This window comes from Haliaeetus albicilla, chromosome 24 (assembly GCF_947461875.1).
Source record: "Haliaeetus albicilla chromosome 24, bHalAlb1.1, whole genome shotgun sequence".
NCBI classification, from domain to species: domain Eukaryota; kingdom Metazoa; phylum Chordata; class Aves; order Accipitriformes; family Accipitridae; genus Haliaeetus; species Haliaeetus albicilla.
In genome coordinates, this window is record NC_091506.1 from 24628102 (window position 1) to 24649591 (window position 21490).

At 41.8% G+C, this 21490-nt stretch overlaps 1 protein-coding gene across 14 annotated transcripts in view; it reads right to left on the minus strand.

Annotated features, from left to right (window-relative positions):
- The window catches only part of WNK2 (WNK lysine deficient protein kinase 2), a 118495-nt gene that overhangs the window by 58609 nt on the left and 38396 nt on the right, over nucleotides 1–21490 (minus strand). For all 14 annotated transcript variants that reach the window (XR_011322032.1, XM_069769880.1, XM_069769871.1 and 11 more), the window contains exons 3-7: nucleotides 18073–18245; nucleotides 16870–17090; nucleotides 12988–13145; nucleotides 3206–3294; nucleotides 2132–2351 (exon numbers count right to left, since the gene is read on the minus strand). Coding sequence is in view for 13 of the 14 variants with exons in the window: in XM_069769880.1 (XP_069625981.1) it covers nucleotides 2132–2351; nucleotides 3206–3294; nucleotides 12988–13145; nucleotides 16870–17090; nucleotides 18073–18245 (861 nt within the window). In the remaining variant the exon portion in view is untranslated. The remainder of the gene's footprint in view (nucleotides 1–2131; nucleotides 2352–3205; nucleotides 3295–12987; nucleotides 13146–16869; nucleotides 17091–18072; nucleotides 18246–21490) is intronic.

The window sequence follows — 21490 nt, forward strand, 5'->3', positions numbered from 1 at the left end:
TCAACAGATAAAATGGAAATTCATCTTTGTTCTATTTGTTTGCATAATCTCCTACAGCACAGGGTATGGATTTTAGTTTAATAACGACCCACCAGAGATTCGTCTGCTCTCCCTAGATTCTTAACATGCATATTCTACAGATTTGGAAGCGCTTATATACATGGAGGAAATCTAGAAGTTTTCCTTCTTTGCTCTTGCCCAAACATGAGACAGTTTTACAGCTTAGATTTTTGCTGTTTAAAATTAATAGCTGCAAAGCAGCTTAAAATACTGCTGCAGATGGATATGGGTATTTTCCACTGCCTATGCCCTCAGACCTTACTGACATTCCTGAACCGATGATCCAGCAAATGCTAACGACAGAAGGGAGTTACTCGAGAGAACCACCACATAGGTCCAGAGAACCTTGTACGGTACTAACGTGCCCAGTAGATTCTTCATGACAAAGCTTAATGGGAAGGCACTGAAAACCTGCCACAATAACAATTTTTTTTAAACAGTTCTTATTCCTACATCACTATATAAAGAATGGTTAAAGTTTAATGAAGACATGCTATTTTACAGTACCCGCTGGTTGGGAAAGGTAACTCCAGGTTGCAAACCCACCAGAACGTTTCAAGTTCCTTTTGCCCACCTCGTTTGGACAGGCTGCAATGCCTGACTACTGCAAACCCATCGATAATGATAAATAATTCCCTGTACTCAAAAGGTCTCCTGCATTCTTCTCTTCCACAGCACATAAACCAACACAAATTGATGAAAGCACATGGCTTTGGTGTTCCACAATTCATAAGGGCTAGAAAAAGACATTTAGGAATGAATGTCCCCCTTTGCCCAACCCCCCAACAGACTCAAGTTTGAAAGCATTTCATATGCAGTCACTTAGGTAACTGTTAATGTAATAGTAAAACACAGGTTTTAAAGTTATTTGGGAAAGGGTATAGTATCACAGTAGTTTGGTAGTGATCCTTTTAAATACACTTTTTACAAGAATTATTTCCTCTTCAAAACAAAGTATCACAACTATGGGCCAAGTAACCTACAGAAGTTCAAAATTCCAAATATTTCCATGAATATTTAAAAGCAAAATATAACAGCAAGTAACTGTATCAGAGCAACTTTTAAATGAAATGAGCTCTGTAACAATACATTGCTCGAAAAATATTGGACCTACTGCAAACTAATGACAAGAAGACAGAGGAGCCTGAATTTCTCCCACTAAATTTGGAGTATCTGGTGATGAGTCCAAGCACAGTAAGGCAACATTACCAAAATGAGTGTCTCCTAAGAAGAACAGGAGTGGTGATGACAACATCATTAAATGGGATCCCTTGGGATTTAGATTATAATAGGAACACTTCTGCAAGTGCACAAAAATTCAGACCCTTCACTCGGTGCTTACTGATTCTGTCTCCATGACGTTAGAAAACCTAAACAACTGCAGCGAAGACATCATTAAAATATGAGTTCAAGGACTATATAGTGAAACTGGAACACAGAATAGTTTTCCTAACAAAACCCCGTAAGTTATGAAGAAATTCACCAAGTTAAACCTATCTGTTAAAAAATCCAAAGCTTATTCCTAACTCCGTGCAGTGGGCTTGAATCTAGTTTCCTATTTATGTTTGGTGATAGAGTAGCTGACCACATACTTTCCTCATCTACATTCCTCCTAAGCAACATCAACAGAAAAGATGGAAAGAAGTGTTTTGAAGAATTCAGTGCAGAATATTTTGTGATTGAACTTTTGAACTCTTCTAATTTATTTCAAGCTGCTGTCTGAAACTAAACAGATTCCAAACAAATTTAAAGACATTCAACAGCTAACAGAAATTGGCAGAAGAGTTTCCAAAATATAAAAGTAGAAAAGACCTCTATGGTTCCTAAGCTATCTGAAATGCCACTTCATGAATCTGTTTTCATACTTGGTAAACAATAGTTTTCAGTTCTTAGTTCTTCCCCATTTACCCCCTTCTTGCAGCATTCATTCTAAAATCAACGCAAACTGTTTAAACTAGACACCTGGAACAGTTTAAGTGGAAGGACCTTTACCAGACTCGTTCCTGCTGTCCTTTGATATTTATGCACTACTTTATATATATACATTTTTGTCAGGAGAAGTTTATTTTACCATTTCTTGTGCAACATCATCAGGAGTTTCCTTCTCCAGATCAAAAGTAAACTCAATGGCTCCATTATCTTTGGGTTTTCCTTTCAGTTTCTTAGGATCTTCTACCCAGAGTCTTAAGGCAATAGAGGATTTCCTACCATGGTCTTCTTCTGCAAGTTCCACTCTTACCCCAGTATCTTCAGCAAAAAAGGCATGGCTTAATAAATCTTTAATTTCGTATCTGCAATGGATATAAAGAATATTCAAATGCTGCAAGAGGTTTGTGACAAGAAACGGCTGTTGAAGGTGAAAACATTTACAGTATGTTTGGTGTTCATCCATAACAAATTTGTCGTCTTAGCAAAAAGACACAGTATTTCCCGTGTTACTGAGGACTGCTGAAAAAATGACGTTTCCTATTTCGCAAAGCGTCAGCTATATTCCTACACCATAAGTATGTACAGAAATGCAGATTATAGCTTTGCTCAACTTTCCTTGAGCATCTGAGCCTAAAGAGTACTAAGAAAAGAGGTTCCCTCTAGGTAGTCAGTTGAGGTCCCTAAAAACTCTATTTGTGAAAGTTATGAAATACTGAACAGTAGACACACTCATTTAGGAGAGGCCAGCATAAGAAGATCAGGTTTTAAAACCAAAGCTGGAAACTAGGCACAATTTGTCTCCATATCCAGAAGCTAATGAGTAATGGAATCTGCTACAGCAGCTTGTGGTGAATCTACTACGTCACGTTCGTGGTCGACCTCCACCACACGTGATGCTCCACACAGAACCTCCTGAGTGAGATTTTTACGGACAGCTATGCCAGAATGTGCTAGAACACACTAGCTCACATGTCCACAACGATGCTTTCTGACCTTATTCTTTGAAGCTGAGAGGTTGAGAGACACAACGATGGCATTTATTCAATTATCCTGACATTACATGGCAGGAAAGCAGGCAATCATTCATATTTGCAGTTCCATTCTGCATTTTCTCTTGCACAGGAGAGACCCAGAGGCCAGAACAAAAATCCACAGACAACTTTGAAACACCTGCATACACATTATTTAATACAAAACTTGATTAATTGAAACAAACCTTTCTTCTTTATTTTTGCAAATGCACTCCCCAATTATCTCCTTGATTTCAGGATCAGTAACTTTCTCAAAGCTTGCTGGCTTTATACCCTAAAAGGACACAGAAAAACAATTCAGTCTGAAAAAGAATTACATTATAGCTCTTCATTAAGGACATTTTTCTTACATTTTACAGTCCATTCAACCCTTGGACTAACTAATACTTTGAAGTTGTTAGTCTTAATGCAAAATTGAGCTGAAAATTTAGGGCTACCGTATTTCTAAGTACCATTGCACTTCAAAATAAGCATACTAGTTTGTACATGAACTCAGCCATACATAGGGCAAATCTCCCTTTTTCTTTACTAACCTTTGCAAACCTTACCTTTATATCCTGTGACTCTGAAGGCAATAGTCAAGAAACAGCCAATTTTCAATTTGCAAAATAACTCTTTTCTGAAATTATTCCTTTTATGTTTTTTGCCTTAACTCTCAAAACACTAAATGAATAAAGACAAATAATCGGGTTTTTCTTCAGGCAGCCAGCTTCACAAATGAGTCAAAAATACCTTGAAATATTCCTGTTTCCCATAAATCTTCTGCTTTTCTATGTCTCCAACACTCTCCAATACCCCGCTCCCCCAACAAAGCCCCCAAACCAACCCCAAAACCAAGCAGGGGAGCAGGAGAATATGCCCAACAGCTCTGTGTTGGTCTTGCATTTCCCCTGCGCATTGTTAGACTCTCATCGGGAATGAGTGGCAGAGCAGGTGTAACCTATAAATCAAGTTAAATCTCTGTCAAATGTTAACATTTTTGCTGGGAAAAGTGCTCAGTTCTAGATGTGGAACAGCTAACCTATGAGCATGGCCTTTCAAGGAGAAAACCCAACTGTTCATTGCAGAAGAAAACATAGAGAAGCGGAATCCGCTTCTCCACACAGAGAGCTCTGGCTCGACGTAGGTGCAACAAGAACAGTTTGCATTTCTTTCAGGTTAGGTGGGGTAGGGCAGTCATAGGTCCTCTCTCCCTGCTTTCTAATATTTCAGGACCAATATCTTAACTCCGCATGATCCTCCTCAGGGTATGTAGCCTCTTAATTAAAATAACATATATCTTTACCAACAGTTTATATATTATATCATCTTTCTGTACATGTAATCAAAATAAACTAAAAAACTAATTACCAGGAACACCCGGGCAGTTAACACATGCAGCTGTGCATTTTCAAAGCCCAGGCTGACCATTTCTACTGATGCCAGGCTGCAGACGGGGAGGAAGGGATGTTCCCGTAGGAACAGCCATCACTCCCAGTGAGCCACCCTACTGCTCTCCTTGTCAAACGATGTAGCAGCAACTAACAGATACCCAATATCTGTAACGCTGGTAACTCATGCCATTCCATTCAACAGAAGATTTCCTCTGAATACTTTTCATGTATATATTCAGCTATAGATGACAAGAGTGGCAACGCAAGAAGTTATCCTTTTTTTTTTGCGATGTTCAGCTTCAATCACAAAAAAACCTGATTCTGTTTTAAAATCACGTAACATCTCCACCTACTAAACCAAGATGGATATGGACGAAAATTTCACAAAATTAATTTGGGAACAGATTCTGCAGTTAGACCCTATTACTTAAGGACCCAAGTATTTCCAATGAAGTCAATAAGCAGAATAAAAAGGAAACATGATATCCTTTATCTAAAAAAAAACCCCAGAATCTGATTAAGTACATAACTGAATGGGATTTGGACATTTAACTCCATCCAAATCCTTTTAAAGTTTCACCCTGAAAGAACAGTAAATAATGGATCATGCAGTGGCAGATAAGGAGACCTGAAGAGTGGACTTTTGGCTCACCTGATGCTGCCTTGGATAAGAAAAAAAAAAAAAAGGGGTTTCAGAAAGTGTCTGCAAGTACTTCATTGAATTTAGTGTTGAATAAATTTTATGGATGAATTTCAGCAAAGGCTGGCACCTCTCTGAGAATTTCTGAGTATTCCAACATCAGATTATACTTTTATCTTTTTATTAACATTCTGTTGCCATTCAAGCCTCAGATTCAACTTTAAACTTGGATCTATTTATTTATTTCAGGTCAACCACTCCCTTTTTGTCTTAAAACTTGAGAGTGAAATATGTAATTCATAGATTTTGGGGAGGGGAAGACAGAATAGTCATACAAAGACTCAGCTTCCCAGTTTTGCCTAGGCAGAGAGCTGCTGAGATCCAAATAAACCTTTCTTGTGGGAACAAAACAAAATAATCCGTACATCTGGCTGGCTGGCTGTGACCTACTAAAAAGAATTATTTGCTTAAGCAACCTACATCTTACTTATGAGATGAGGGTTCAAATTTTGTATATTAGAAAAATGTGTCCAAATGGTAGGGAGTGCCTAGCCTACCAAAGCCCAGGCTTGCTCAAAACAAGCAAAAGCACAGCACAGTGTGTCAAAGAGTGTTTCTTGAGAGAGCTCTGATACCTGGGTTAGAAATGGAAGAAAACAAAGAAGTACCAAAAAACATATTTAGCATGAATCCTCTATACCCTAATACACCCTAAAGCTACAGGAGCCTATCATGCTCTCAGATGGGGAGGAATTTGAAGAAATCTTCGGTAATTCACAATGGAAAGCAATAGGACAAATCTCTCCATTTTCAAACACTCCAGTTTGCTACAGGAAACCATTGATTTCTATCTTAGTGTCACTTGTCAGGAAGAATGGGTAATAAAGACCATCATCTGCTATAGCTTAATGTTTACTGAAAAATATCCCACAAACATGAATCGGTATCAATTTAACTAAGGGAAGAAAAAAAGAACCCCAACCCCCCTGCAAAACACCAACACCCCCCCCCCCCCCCAACAAAGCAGTAGAGGCAACTTTCACCATACTACCTGAAGAGCTTTCAGCTACCTAGAGGAATATATCGCTCACGTATCTACACACTCAAGGGAACCTGCCAATTGCTTTTTATAATTGCAGAGCACTTCATGGCTATCTTAACACAGACTGAACACGAGAGACATGAAGAGCATAAGGCATATCACAGTATATCTCGATTTAATTTTCTTTTCCAGAATTCACGAACGATCTTCAGTTACGTGGTTCAGCTTGAACTCTGACATGACTGGGATGGAGGGGCAGGACGTGTTGGGAATCTAGAAATTAGGTTTGCCTGAAAATGGTCCTTTTGACAGATCCCTGATGACTGATACCGATTTTTGACCTTACAAATTGCTTCCACAAAAAAAAAAAAAAAAGGCAACTCCTCCAAACACCATTTTATTTTCAACATCTTTTGAAGGAATACTGACTCCTCTCTGAACATCTATTGTATTTATCTACTGAACAGCTAAGCTATGAATAAATGACTAAACCAAACAAGGACAAAATATGCACAGTGAAGTACTGAACAGAACTGCTTCGCCAAAGTGTTTTCTCAATGCCCATATGCTATAGTATGTTTTTGCTCCTTACTCTTCATTAAAATCTCCAGGGCCATCTCATTTTAATGCTGCAAACCCTCCCTACAGCGCTGTGCCCTGGTGCTTACAAGCCTCCCGACAATGAAGGGGGTTTATGCGAAACGCAGGTTTCTATTTGCAGTCAAAGGACTCATCTCATTCATTTATACAAAAGCCATCTGTCTTTCCTGAGCATTCCCAAGGAAACATGGCACCAAAATTCAAAGTATATTAGCCAAGGAATTATCTATGACAGTTTGAAAACTGTACAGCTGTCTTGTAAACAAAAGTAAATTCAACACCACTGCATTTGAAATGCAGGGCTAACTGGTTGATATAAGGTGCATGGGGATATTTTCATACAAATTCTTTAAATGCTTATATATATATATATATATAAAATCCAAGAGCAAAATGAGAGAAGATCAAATAAACTCCCTTTCAAGAATTTCTCTGTCTCAAACAGGATGATTTACTTTGAATCCCTCACCACCACTTAGTCTCCTCACCTTCCTTCTGAAGTGATTAGGTTTGAAATACATTGCACTCCAGTATAAGATGGTTGAGTCCACAGTCAGGCACATATAGGACATTAAAATTTTAACCTCCATGTTGGGGGCAAAAATGTGAAGCTTGTTTTTCAGAGGTCTAAAAATAGCCATTTGTCATTTTTCCATCAGCAGAGCACTCTTTTGAAAGAGTAACACGTAATGCTTTATAGGATGCACAGTGTATGCCAGACAAGTCAACGTTAAGTCTGACCCATGTCAGTCAGTAATTTTTCTAAAGGCTTTCCTCTCACCTAGAAGGTGCCCTCCTAGCCTAAATACAGTCTGCTTTGGACTAAAACTCCACCTTCTACCTGAAGGTGGTCTCTAGACTCATGTAGTTCCTAGAAAAGTGAAAAACCTTCTTCCAAAAAAGCTGAAACCATCTTTCCAACTGAAATTCCATGCTACCACACACTTCCTGAAGTCAATAAAGTGAAGATAAGTTCTCAGTTTTGTCAGGGTTTTGTTCCACAACATTCAGCAACAAGATCACTGTGTGCAATTATAAACCCATCTCTCACTCCAAAATGGTACTCAATCCTAAAGCTAATCTAAGAAGATTATCTACAGATCTAAGAAGATACCAGAAACACACAAGAAGTCAATGCAATGACATTCGTAACTTTATTTGGCTGTTGGTGCTGTGCTACAGCTGTAGCATTTATTCTGCCTGTATGAGCGATATAGAAAATAGCCTGCAAATCCTGTGAAAACATTCAATACATTTATAAAAAAGCAGCAATAAGAAAACTGAAAATGCAAACCAGAACACTATAAACATGTGGGTTGTTTTAAAGCGCAGGTTTGTGCTGCTAAACCCAACGAGGTCGCCATGAACCCCCGGCAGATACAGCTGGTCTGCTGTGCATTCTGCAGTGCATGTGTAAGAAAACATTGGACCGGAGCTGCATGGGAAGGTCACAGACTCCGATGTTTCATCACTATTGTCTACATCAAAATCACTTGGCAGAATGATTAAACACAAAAAAAATCTGACTAAGAAAAAACATCAAGTTATGCATGAAAAATGAGATTATGGCATCAGAATGAAGGTCACTGCAAATATGCTGACTAGGAAATCACTTCAAAGCTAACTGCAGTAAATGTGGCTTGGACCTGTTGCTTGAAAAACATGGATTTTCTATTTATGTTACATATTCACTTTTTTTACATTTACACTCTGTAATTCAGGCTGAAAGGACAGAGAGAGAGGTGACAAGTCATAACAAGCATGTCTCATCTGGCAAAGAAATGAACCCCTCTGTACATTTTGAAAATGACTGCCACTTTATGCTGGACTATTATATACATACAGTTAAACATATGCAAAACCAAAAGTGGAAAACTAAAGCAGCATTTTTAAGCCATGAGAATATGGTCAGGCAGAATAAAAGGTCACTGAAATAAATAAGTATAATAATCTTACACTACAGACATGCATAATGCATAGCATCTTAAAACAGTACTGTCTCAGAAAGGTAACATTTCTATTTTCGGTACCAATAAGGACTACCAATGCATGTGACTTGGAACAGCTATGACTTCAGAAGTATCTTGCATCCTATTAGCAGGCAAGAGTTTGATGGAATGTTAGGACACAGAGTAGAAACAACAAAAGAAGATATTTTAATGGCAAAACCAAAGTAGTACACTGACTGTGCTGGGCAGCAGAGGGAACGTGCAGCCCAGCATACTCCAAAGTAAGGTAAGAGGCAGTCTGAAGGATAAGGTGGTTATCCTACCTTCACTATTAAGCAATTGCTTGCTTGATGCAAACACTGGCAAGCAATTCCCACCCCTTCAGATGCTCTCAGCACCTCCAGTGGTTGCCCTCACGATGCTGAGCCCAAGGCAGAAGTGAGTTATTTTATTTTATATTTTTAAAATAGAAGTATCAGGAAACTAGACACACTAATCACGTTTTTACATTACATTGACCCTCAATTTAAAACACTAGAAAGAGTGTTTACATTTCTGGTGCAAAAAACCAGTTTCATCAAAAATTAAGTTGATTTCTCACTGACAAGCTGAAATACGTGACAGTGTTCAGGAGCACTGCACCACTGGTCGCCCCCACCTGAGAAGGTCAGGGCCACCTTCTGCTCTAGTGAGAGCTCCAAACCGCATCTATGGCTGGGACGAAAACGGTCTAATTCAGCCTCTTGGTTTCAGTCTACGCTCCATTTCTGTGCTGTATTTCGGTCCAGCGCTAGCAACAGCTGCCGTGTGAGCGACCCTAACGCTGCATGAAAAGTGGTTTTCAAGTTTTTCCGTCTGCAAGTGGCCGCCGCTCCGCTCACAGGGCAGCCCTCGCGGCAGGGCGCCGGCCCAGGACCCCAGACCCTAACCGTCACACCTCCGCAGCGGGTTCCCTCAGCCCCCGCCGCGCCGGCCGGGCGACTCACGCGGGGCGAAGCGGGGTCCTTTGCTGTCGCCAGTTCTTCCGCGGACGCAGCTCCTCTCGAGAAGCTGTGGAGCCCACCAGAGAGGTTCCTTCTGGGGTGGAGGATCTCCCCCAGGGTGCTGCTGCTCCTCTTGCACCCTCACCAAGAGGTCCACCCCCTGCTCCTCCTCCCGCCTGACAGTTCATGCAGCTCATGGCATGCGACAGGGCTTTTTCCCTCTCCACAGGGAGCTGGTTAACCCTTTCCTTGGAACGACAGTAATGCCCATTTTTCCATCTAAGGAGCCCCAGCACCTTTGCTCCCACTGCTGCTGCCCGCAGTTCGGCTGCAGAAGGCAGTGAACACACCCGCCGTGCCTGCACCTGACGCCTGCTGCCTCAGCTTTCCCTGCTAGACAGTTCTGTTTCAAAAGCACCCCTTCCAAGTTATAAAGTGACCTTTCGACAGCTTCTCCACCATTACTTGGTCTTCACGATAAACATTATTTCCCCTCTCCCTAAAGTTGCTAGTATAAGACCAGTTTTTCAAAGTTACAGTAATTTACCATATAATCCTCAGCTATGTAAAGGTTATTGCCACAGACAATGAGTTGGCTCAGGCTTTCACCGGTGTTTAAAAAAATGACTACTTAAGTCTGCAAATTGAAATACAACATCTAATTAGGAATCCTCTGATTAATCATTATTCTTTGCCATCTTGGATATTGCTTTGATAAATGAGGCTTACGAGTCTTACGAAGTCTTAATTACCAATATTCCAGATGGCTAAGAGTTGTACACAGGGTTTCTCTGGGTATGTGGAGCAATGGAAGATATCTACATTATCTGTGGCTCTAAACGCATACACATATACTCAGGTCGCCTTAACATCAGCTAACCGTGACGGAAGGTGCACAAACAAATGAGGCACGCTGCTCATGCAATGCCTGTCCAAGGCAGCCAGTAACACACCCTACACTTCCCAGGAAAGCAATGCAGTATCTAGGGTTACAAGACTGGTATCACATTCAGGAGATGAGGCCCCAGAGCCTAAAACTAGGAGAGATGCCTGTTGTCACCATGTGAAGCTTTACAGCCCAAGGAGATGTCTCCTAAGCTACCTACAAAGACGGCATTTGGAGGACACCCGAAGGACTGTATATCTAAATGAAGCCAACAAGCCGCTGTGCCAAACGAAAGAAACTTCCTTGTCAGGGAGGAGCGAGTGGAATAACAATGTGGTAAAGCACCATGGAATAACCATGTGGAACAAGCGGCCACGCTCATAAGGATTCAGGCAAGCAACTCCACTGAGCCATCAAACGTACTTCATTCTTGGAGAAGACGCAGCACGCGTTTCCAGCTGGCCCAAGGCGCGGAGCACGAGGTGCGCAGTCAGTAAACCCGCAGACCCACCTCTGCTCACACTCCTGTCCCTACAGCACCATAGGGACCGGCTCCAGCCATAGTGACGAACCTAACTGCACTGCTGAGCAGCTTCTCATGCTTTTTTTTTTTATTATTATTATTTCTGAGTAGCTATGGGTTGAAAGAAACACTCTAAGAAGAGTTAAACTACCAGAAATCAGGGTTCCAGTCCATTGGGAAAGATTCAGCTTTACCAAGCTACAAATGTCAGCTTGCAACAGTTTACACAAAAATTTGAGAAAGCTGCTTCCCCTCTTCAGACGTGTCCTCCTGCTTTCAGAAAGTCATGGCATCTCTCCCACTTCCAGCAGGGACATCCTCCTGTGCGTTGTGATACCAACTTCAACTTTTAAACACAGACTCCCAAATCGTTTGCATCCTCCCCCTCCCACCAGGTTAGCACCATCACAGCTGGGTAGTACAGCAATCTACAACAAGAGCACCAACTTCCCGGCATCCCGGTCTTCAATGGGGGGAAAAGACAGATACTGAACAACACAAACTATACCTATAAAAATTAAATTGCATGTAAACCCATCACCTGGCACATGCGAGTGTTTGGGTATCTGATGAAACCATCTCTATATCCAGTGTGAGAGTTAGCATACAGCAAATCAGGAAATGCAGGTTTGACCTCGAGCAGTGTTTGCTGACTGCAGGACTTCACAGAACCATATTTGTACTAGCCTGATTCACTAAACCTCTTGGAGAAGGCAAGTGGTCCCAATCACCTTTCTAAATCAACCAGTTACTACTAACTTTCATTTGGGAATCTTTTTGCTCATAACAAGCAGTTGGATCAAGAGGAATACACACTAATTTTGGGACCACACTTTTGGAGACTGAGAGATGTAAGCCTAATTACTCTTTCTACCTTATAGGTCAAAGAAATAAAAGCAACCTTATCTGTAGCTAATCTCTGCAAATTTTAGTGCAGCTTTCTTCCGAGGATTACCCTCTTCACATCCCGAGTGTGCAGACTGCATCTTTAGGTGATGCACGAGGGCCAAACCACACAGCTCACTATCTTCTTTTGTAGCGACCAGATGGAAAGAAGTACCTGGGAAAATCTTTGACAAGCCAGTCTGTTGGACATAACCTATCCTGAAAAAAACCTCTTGTAACTCTTGGTTTCATTGAACCAAATAGAACAGAATATAACCACAGCTGCCAAAGCCTTTGGCAAGTCTCGTTTCTCTGCAGTCAGTGATTTGCAATCTGATAGCATCTTACAGACTCAGGAGTTTTTTCAGGCATTTGCAGTACAGCTCATGTAGACAAATACATTTATCATCTGGGGGTGAGAATGTTGGAGAGGGTATCTTATTCAGTGTAGAAATTATTTTAGATTGACTTCTCCTCCAGCCTAACCTCACCTGAAAATGCAGCAAACCCATTTCCATGGTTCCTGTCTGGGGATTACCAGACCTCACAGAATTCCAAAATGCAGATATAAAGCTCCTCTGGCCGACTCCAAAACTAAACATTGCTGTCTTTTCCCTTTTATATCTTCAGATAGTTTGTTACACATACAAACAGAGGGAATCTGTGCTGGAAATCTGAATCAAACATCCTCCACCATATAAATAAGTATTTAGGCTGTAACCAAAAAGTTAGTCATTTTAGCTTTGTAGGAAACTTGGTCAAGTCTGAAAAGTCCCCATTTAGGAGGCAAAACTAGAGCAAAGAATGTTCCCTGCTCATTCTTCCCAAGTTTTATGTATTTTTGGCTGATGGAGACAAAATCAGCAACAAAGATTACTGAAGATATTTTACACAGCTGCAGTACAGTCTAACACAATCCAACCATGGGAATGCAAGCTTACAAATAAACCTGCAACAGGTTTGTGTAACCCAGAGCTCGGACACTCTCAACACACTACACATTCGATAGTACCAACACCTCATCGAAATATGTTTTTAAACCTTCAAATTACAAAATCCCAATACAAATTAAGGACGTTTACTCACACAGGTTACTTTCCGGTAAATTTGAGCAGCATTCTGGCATTCTGAGTAAGGGTATTCTGAGGTAGCCATTTCCAACATGCACATTCCAAAAGCATAGACATCCACAGATTCATCGTAGTGTTCCTCATACATTTCTGGAGCCATAAATTCTGGTGTACCTACACAAACATGCACAAAAAGAATGTAAATTTTTTATGAAGTCTAAACAGCTTTAACCACAACCTTTTTCGCCTATAAGGAGTGTGCCCATTACAGCTATGTAAGGGTGCATGCAAGATTATTTCAAAAGAGGGAAGTAACTAGAATAAGCTCAAGCATCCTCCTCCAGGGAAGAAACCCAAAGTCAACACACACACTTACATACCCATGGCTCACTGGTAATAACACAAGGAGGAAGAGGAAGTGGAAAAAAAAAAGTATCAAAACTTCAAAAATTAACAAGAAAATGAGATATGGCACATTGCCTGACCATACTGGAAGTCATGAAATGGTTTCTTTTTCTGGGTGAAGAGAGGGATGTGTACAGGCTTGTGGTGGTGAAAAGGAGAGAAGAAACGAGAACCTTCAGTCTTGTTTTTATCAATGCAAATGTTCTTTTTTTTTTTTCCTCCAGAGATACATAGCAACCGGCCAGAAGACAGACAGCACTTTGAAAGCAAGCAGTATCACAAATCACCTACAAAGTCACGCACAAAACATTAAACCTAATTCCGTCACTGGTTCAGTGGGACAAATCAGTGAGGCTACTCACAGAATAAGGTCCTACTCAACAGGGATTAGGGTGTCAGAAATCTGATGCAACTGGATAAATATTAAGTGAAGCACTGTACTTACTGCTTCATAATGGGAAATTGCAGCTTTATGACATGCAGCGACTTACAACGCCTGCAATGTTTGCACAGCAAACTACTCTGAAAAGCGTGGTCTTATAAAGCAAAAGGGAAAAAAATTAACACCTAGGTAATTTATTCCAGGAACTGTATCTCGTAAGGTAATTTATGCTTAGGAGTCAAGACTAATTTATTTCCTTTTTACATTTAGAAAAGATGAAGGAAAGGAGAACAATGCAGTCACGTGTTGCGGGAGCAGACCAGCGAGCCGCGAGCACTGGGATGCCAAAAGGACCACGAGAGGTCTTGGTCTACGTGAAGGACACAGCCAAACTCTGCCCCTCCAGCCCAGCAGCAGCCACCTCAGCACCCAACCTCCCCCCAGAGCCATGCGGCAGCCTGGCGGGTCCGTCCGTCTTTTGTTACGACATCTCCACACCAGCAGCAAAAGCACAACTGTAATTAAATTAACACATACCAGGAAAAAATATTTCTCGTATATGTTTGGGGACTTAATTTAAGTTTGGGTTTTTTATGGCAACGTAAACGATGTCTCTCAAAATTAGTGTCTGTCAGTAAAAACTCTTCTTTGGCACGTTTTCTGAAGTAGACTTGGCCTAACACAAAACAAGCCTCAGCACAAGCATTCCCCTAAAATACATTTTGCAAAATTTGGGATCAGTCTCTCCCCTTGTTTATGTTCCTTCCACCTCAAAGATACTAATTCCTTCAGCCTTTGCAAATCAGCCAGACCCGTGTCATGAAAGCTTAACTTAGTACCTGCTCTTAGGGTTTTTCTCCCAGCTGTCACACGGGCAGTGGCTGCTGCTCTGAAACGGTTAACAACTGCCACAGAGAATGTTTTTTGGAGCTGCTACCTTGTTTTAGAAGGAACAAGACTGAGAGGCAGTGAATCTCATAAATTATGGAGCATTTAAAGCAAATCTGAAAAAGTGATTGCAATAGTCTAAGCAGAAAAGGAAATTCTTGACACCATTCCAAAATAGCACAAAAATTACATTTTCCCCCCCATCCCTTGGGGGTGGGAAGGAATACATACAAGTATCCTTAAACAAAACAGACCACCTAAACGTAAAGCCGCTCAGCATCTATTCAGCTCCTCTTGGCAGAAGGAGTTTTGCCCTGGCTCAGCTCCCTGCAGAGATACACCGCAAGGTCAGACGAGCATCAGCGATGGCACGAACGCAGCAAGGGAAAAACTGGACCTCAGCCATGCTGACTTCATTCCGTTCAAGCCGATGTAAAATTGCAGCTACTAATATTCCTTTAAAGCTACTACATCTATGGAGGGGGCAGAATTACTCATCTCACCCGTGTTTCCAAGCCCTCCTAATTCTTTCCTGGGAGCAGCACTACTCATGGAAAAGATAAGCTCGGTTATATTGCCAAATGAATCCAGACACCTCGCCAGCAACCTGCAGCCCTTTACGGTATTGAATTTCTTTTAGACATGAGCGTGCTTTGACAGTGTTGTGGTAACAACCAATTTTACAGAAACCTGTATTGGTATTACTGACATTATTCCCAGTATTGGTATTATTGATATTATTCCATTATGTCCCATGGACAATTGTTATACTGCAAAAAAAATTATGTGAAGAAATACTGACCCTCAACAGAAAAAACCCCACCAATTATTAGAAGTAAAAAAACTAGAGAAACTTAACAGATATAAACCAACATGTTTTCACTAAAATCAACAAGGTTAAGAGCAAACCCACGGTAGCCAAGCACATATCCAAAATTTCTATCATTTTGACTTCAAAGATACTGGGCTCACTAAGCATTAAGGTCAATGCTTTTGTATAAATAATCGTAAACAATTATAATCTCTGAAAATCTGAGATACTAAAATAATTATTTCAGCAACTACTACTTGAAAGATAGGATGCTATTTTCATGTATAGTAAAGGAACAGCGTTTGTCACTATCAGTTTGCTAACTCTAATTACCTAGAATCTAATTTCCATTTATATTGTAAGCTGAAATACAATTACGTGCATTATAACTTCCCCTACTTTCAGCATAATTTCTCAGGAATTTGCAGCTTCCTAGAACCATCACCTACAGATCTGAACAAGAGAGATTTGCTACAGAAGCTTGGGTTAAAAACACAAAATGTTTGAGAATTCAGGGAAACATTACATTTACACAGAAAACATTAAATGTAACTTTCGCAAGGAAACGACCTCCTTCGACAGTCATTCAGAAAACGTCCTCCCAGTTCAAGCAAACCCAGGTTCTAACACTCCTCACGCAGGCACCACCTAAGGGCATCAGCTATTGCACATCCTAGTGGAAATTTCTTTTAATTTCGTACCTACTGATTTTTAATAAATTGCAAACGTTGTTTCAGCAGAACTCTGCCAGGACGGCGTCGAGGCAGGGACGAGCTTTGCAGTTGCCTGCAGAAGCAGCCTGTTTTGCTGATTCCCCAATAAACGGGGATAAGGTGTTCCAGCCAGACCAGCTCCCCTACAACCTCTCTGCAAAGGAGAGAAGCCCAGCTCCGCGGGGCACTACTGCCTGCCTCTCCCTTCGGCAAAAGTACCCGTCCCTATCCCAGCGCCGCTGAAGACTTCCTGGGGGCTTTCCCAGGCTTTTGCAGCACTCCCTTGTTAGGGAGAGAGCAGGGCATCCTTTCTCTTCCCTCTCCCCCCCCCCCTCTTTTCTTCTCCCCGTCCAGCAGGCACCGAGCCCGTTCTCAGGAGGATGATGCACACAGGTTGCTGAGAACCCTTGCTGCTCCTTTTGAAGGAGAGCGGAGAAGGATTTGAGGATATCAAGCAATATTTCAATTACGGAACACACAAGAGAAGTGTTTTACCATTGTGATACAGAAGGAAGAAGATGATACCATTTCCTCCTGATTGTTTTTTATAGTGGTGTAAAGGGAACAGTCACAAAACCATTTTAATCTCTACTACCAACTTACAAGTGAAAAAGCCACTAACGCAAGATGTGAAAGGCAGATATTAGAAAGACACCCACTATACTAACAGAATGACGCCAAGGGGAACAGGAGGATTACCTATTACGCTTTTGGCAAACGAAGCTCTCTTGAGGGTTGCCAGGCCCAAGTCTCCTATTTTCACAGATCCAGTTGGTCCAGTAATAAAAATATTGTCACATTTTAAGTCTCTGTGAATTATTGGTGGAGTTCTTGTGTGCAAGAAAAGAAGACCCTTCAGGATTTGCCGGCACCAACTACGCAGGACTTTTGGTTTCATCACTTTAAATCTCTTCAGATACCTAGAGCACAAATATAGACAGAAGTGGGTATAAAGAAAATGAAGTGTTATTAGAGATTCTAGGGGCTTGAACAGCTGAAACTCCATTCTGGATAAAAGCCCCTTCTTAGATGCCATAATAGCAGCTCAGAAATATCACAAAATTGAGAGAAATAGATCTTTTCAAAGGAGGAATTACAGCATTCATTTTTAGGGAGGAAGATAATGACCATTTTTGGTGCAAATACAACCAAATATTTACAAGTCTAATAGTACAGCAATTCACTTCATGCAGAGAAACGCTTTAGAATATGTTTCATATCTTCAAATCAGAAGAATACTGAAGTTTAATTTTAACCACAGGACTCTGACCTTTGTACCATGCACCTGCGTTTTCTTCCATTTACCTAAAATACCGATTGGGAAGGTACATTTTGGAAAAATGTAGAACCTGCTAATGCACTGGCAGAGTAGCACACTGGATATATGCAGCGATGAGTACTGCTCCCATTGGGGCTGCAAATCTGTTCCAGAATTCATGCCAACTGTTTTATATCAACCTTAACAAGATTGTCAGAACCAAAAGCTATTAATTAATATTGTTTAGTAGATAACCTAGAGCACCTTCTGGTTCAAGAAGAGAGGCTACCATTCGAGTGCTATTCTATCTGAATTTTCTAACAAAACATGCAAATACAAGCACAAAAGCAATCACAAAAACACACCCTGACAAATTGAAACGTCACAGGCAGAAGATGAAACACACCAGAGAACAGCTTCTCGTTGCATAACTGAAACAGGAGAGCAGGGAAAGAGAGATGGAGGCCAAAATTCTTCCTGTCGGATCAATGCAGTTCAAACGCAGGGACAAGTGACAGACACCAGAGAACAGCTCCATTTTTTTCTTTTATCTGGAGATGCCTTTTTTCAGAATATGAAAGTAGGATTTTTCTAAAAATTTCCATCGCTATTCTTAGCCTCCTCACCAGGAGCACAGTACTTACGTCTTTAGTGTTCCAGAGGTCATCAATTCAGTAACCAGCACGATGCATCTTTTGCCTTTTACACAGGATTCCCAGAAGTCATAAAATCTCACAATGTTTGGATGCTGTAGACCTTTCAACATTTCTGCTTCCTCTTTAAACCTCTGCCTCTCTACTTTTGTGAGTTTTCTGTCCTACAATCCAAAATAAGACATTATTAGTAGTGAACGGATAAAAATAACATAAAGGCACTGCGTTGCTAGGGTATTCAGAATTTTAGATTTGTTTTACGCTTGTATCAAGAGCAATTATAAAATATTTTATGTAAGAGATGAGCAGTGTTTATGAACTAGGGCACTCGCCTTAAACCCCGTGTCAAGAAGACAAAGACTTGCCTCTGAACAAAGAGATGTCTGTGCTATGCTACGCTACATGACAGCATTAATATTTCAGACAACGGAAAAACACCCGTGGCTTGATGGATCAACACACAGCTATTTACTCCTTGTTTTGGTTTTGTGAGGCTCGTTATCCAAGAGATCAGCACCCGCAGGATCTCATTTCCAGGTATGGATGTCCTCACAGCCAAGCTGCTGCTGTCTTTTGCAGCTGGGACTGCTCACTGCCTTCCAGGGCTGCTCCTGGAGCCACGGCAGTGACCACCAGGGGAGGTCCCCCAGTAACCACACTGGGCTCCACAGCCCAGCCCAGCCCTCCGGGGACCGATTAAAACAATACCGCCCTCCAAAAAACCAAACACATCTATTTCGCTATTTGTTTGCTGTTCTGCCTAGTTTTACAGACTTTTCTTTAAAGCCGACAAAGGAAGGACTTAAAGCTGTCCTTCGGCCTTTTCTGCAGGCTGCACATTGGCCGCATGGAAACACTTATTCTTTTAGACTACAAATGTGAGGAATGTCATGTTCTACGGGTCTGGTTTTCCAGGCGCCTCTACCCTAAACTCCAGGCTGTGCAGCGACCCTGCCAGGAGCACGCAGAGCCCGGCTCCTCCTCCCCACGGAGCAGCAGAAGCCTCCAGGGCCGCCTGGACCTCGTTAGCAACAAGGAGCCCCTTACGGCAGGCAGCTCAGATCCACGCTCTAGCCTCTTTACACGATGTAAAAGAGCAAAACGGGAGTTTTGCCGTCACCATCTGGTTCGTCTCCCCTGGACGGCTGGTCGGGCTGGGAGCGCTTCCCTCCGCTGCCCTAGAAACGAAGCTTTTTCATTCTTTAAAAGGCACAATTGTGTAACTGTTCTTACTTACAAAAGCAAAGGCTCACAAATCACAAAGATTAATTAGTTCATATTTTAACCTCAGACATTTTCCTTTTCTCAGTGCTCTTAGGGATGTTTATAAGAGCATATATGTAGTGAATTAAATTGGCACCCAGCTGATTTGTAACCAAGATGCAGAGGGATCAGGCCACTGCCATTTTGATAGCCTGCCCTCATCTGCAGTCGCAAAGAACTCAATACTGCAACGAGAATTTCCGTGGCTACAAACAAGTCAGCTCTTCGCAGAGACTTCACGAGAGGAGTAACCAGGTTGAAATGATGATGCTTTGCCTCTTCTTGGAAGACAGAAAACCTGCTTCCCCAGCGGTGCGTGTGCATGGGGGGAGCGTTTCCATTTTACACCGTGGCCGCTGAGAAGGTTCTCAGTTTTCTTTACGTTTTACAGAGCAGCATCAGAGCTAACGTAGCCCTGAGCAACAGCAGCCATCTGGGCTGGCACAGCGGGGTGCCCCGTGGGGACCGATGCCCGGATCCCCCCGCACCCAGCGGCGCTGCCGGGGACAGGCAGGCAAGCAGCGTGCTGAACACTGACAGCCCAGAGCAAGGCGGTTTTTCTATGTTAAAAAAAAAAAAAAAAGAAAAGAAAGGAGAAAAAAAAAGAAAAAAAAAAAGGCAGGCTGCCTAATGAGCCAGGGCAGAAGAGCCTGAGAATTGCTTTCAAATCCATCACTTCTTCCCCTACTGCTGAGTTTCCTCTTAATTTAAACCCTGTAGAATAAATCAGACACACTGCTATTAAGGAGGAAAAGGAGCAAGTCCTTGTGTGAGACAGGAAGAGCAGAGTGTGGGCTAGCAGAGAAAGAAAAAGGCCGCAACACAGATCCAGCAGTTTTTTAAAAACCTTCTAATTAAAAAAAAAAGTAATACCATACCCCTTGACTCATTTCCAGATTTCTGAGCACTGGGAGAAATTTTCCACTGCTACTTTAAGGGTAACTTTTTAAAATATCCTTCAAACATTGCAGACAATCATATTCTGTATATTCTACATATTAGGAGAGCCAGATCATTTGGGCTGCTGTCTGAATTCAGAGTGCTAAGACAGCAAGCTGGGCAACTGCAACGAAGTGATTCTGGAGGACAAATATGTATTTTATCTGTAACTACAGTAGAAAGAATCTGGATTTTTTTTTATCAAAATGATAGCTGAGCATCTTTCTCAGGAGAAAGCCTGGGTCCAGTACTAACACTTGAGAGGAGAGGCGAGGGCAGGGAAGACATAGAGGCAGGGCTTGGGGCAGGGCAGCTGCCCTCACATGCCACGTTCCCCACCACGGGAAGGGTCTCCGGTGCTGTAAGGGCACAAACAACCTTTCCTAAATTCCTCCAGGCTGAACCTGACCCATGAGCTGTTGGCTAAAGCATAAGCTGTTTCTGAAAGGGCTTAACAGTTGAACTGTTTCCTACTCTATGGAAGCAGAAAAGCACCCGTTTAACTGCATGACTCACTCGGGGTTTAATCCAAACCCAAGAAACCTTCACTGGGGTCACAGACACTTATTTACCATCATATAATCCACACAAGGCGAAATGTCCTTATGCTGAAGGTAAGGGTCTAAGCCTGAAACAACCTTAGGACATCAAATTTTAAGATGGGGAACAGGATTCTTTGGAAAGGTCATGCCAAAGGAAGCTAATTCACTTAGCTGGATTTAAGGCATCCCTTTGCATAACCCAAATTTATCAAAATTCGGGGGAATGAAGCAAGTTTCCAGGTTCGCCCAAGGAGTCATCAACTATCATGCTATCTGCAGCAGTGTTTACAACATCGTACAGCTGAACAAGGAGGCTCACGGACGCCGACTTACACGTGATGGCCCTGCTCCTCCGCAGCTTCAGCAAGTGCAACAGCACCATCACGCCAAGTTGACAAACAAGCTCGCTGCTCACCCTGCTCCACTGCATTTATGGCATTACTGCTGTTCTGAGCTTCCTCAAGAGACGAGACTTGAAACTTGGAAAACGTTCCTCTCAATGTGATCCAGGAGATACCCATATTAGTTTGCAGATATCTACACGCTCCCTCTCGTTTTAAGGCATTCACACTTCTTGGCTCTTTCCCTCCTCGTTGGGACACAAAGTCTTGGCTCAAGAGGCGACATTGTAATTTCATCTCAAATAATAGAAAGTTTCTCAAGCC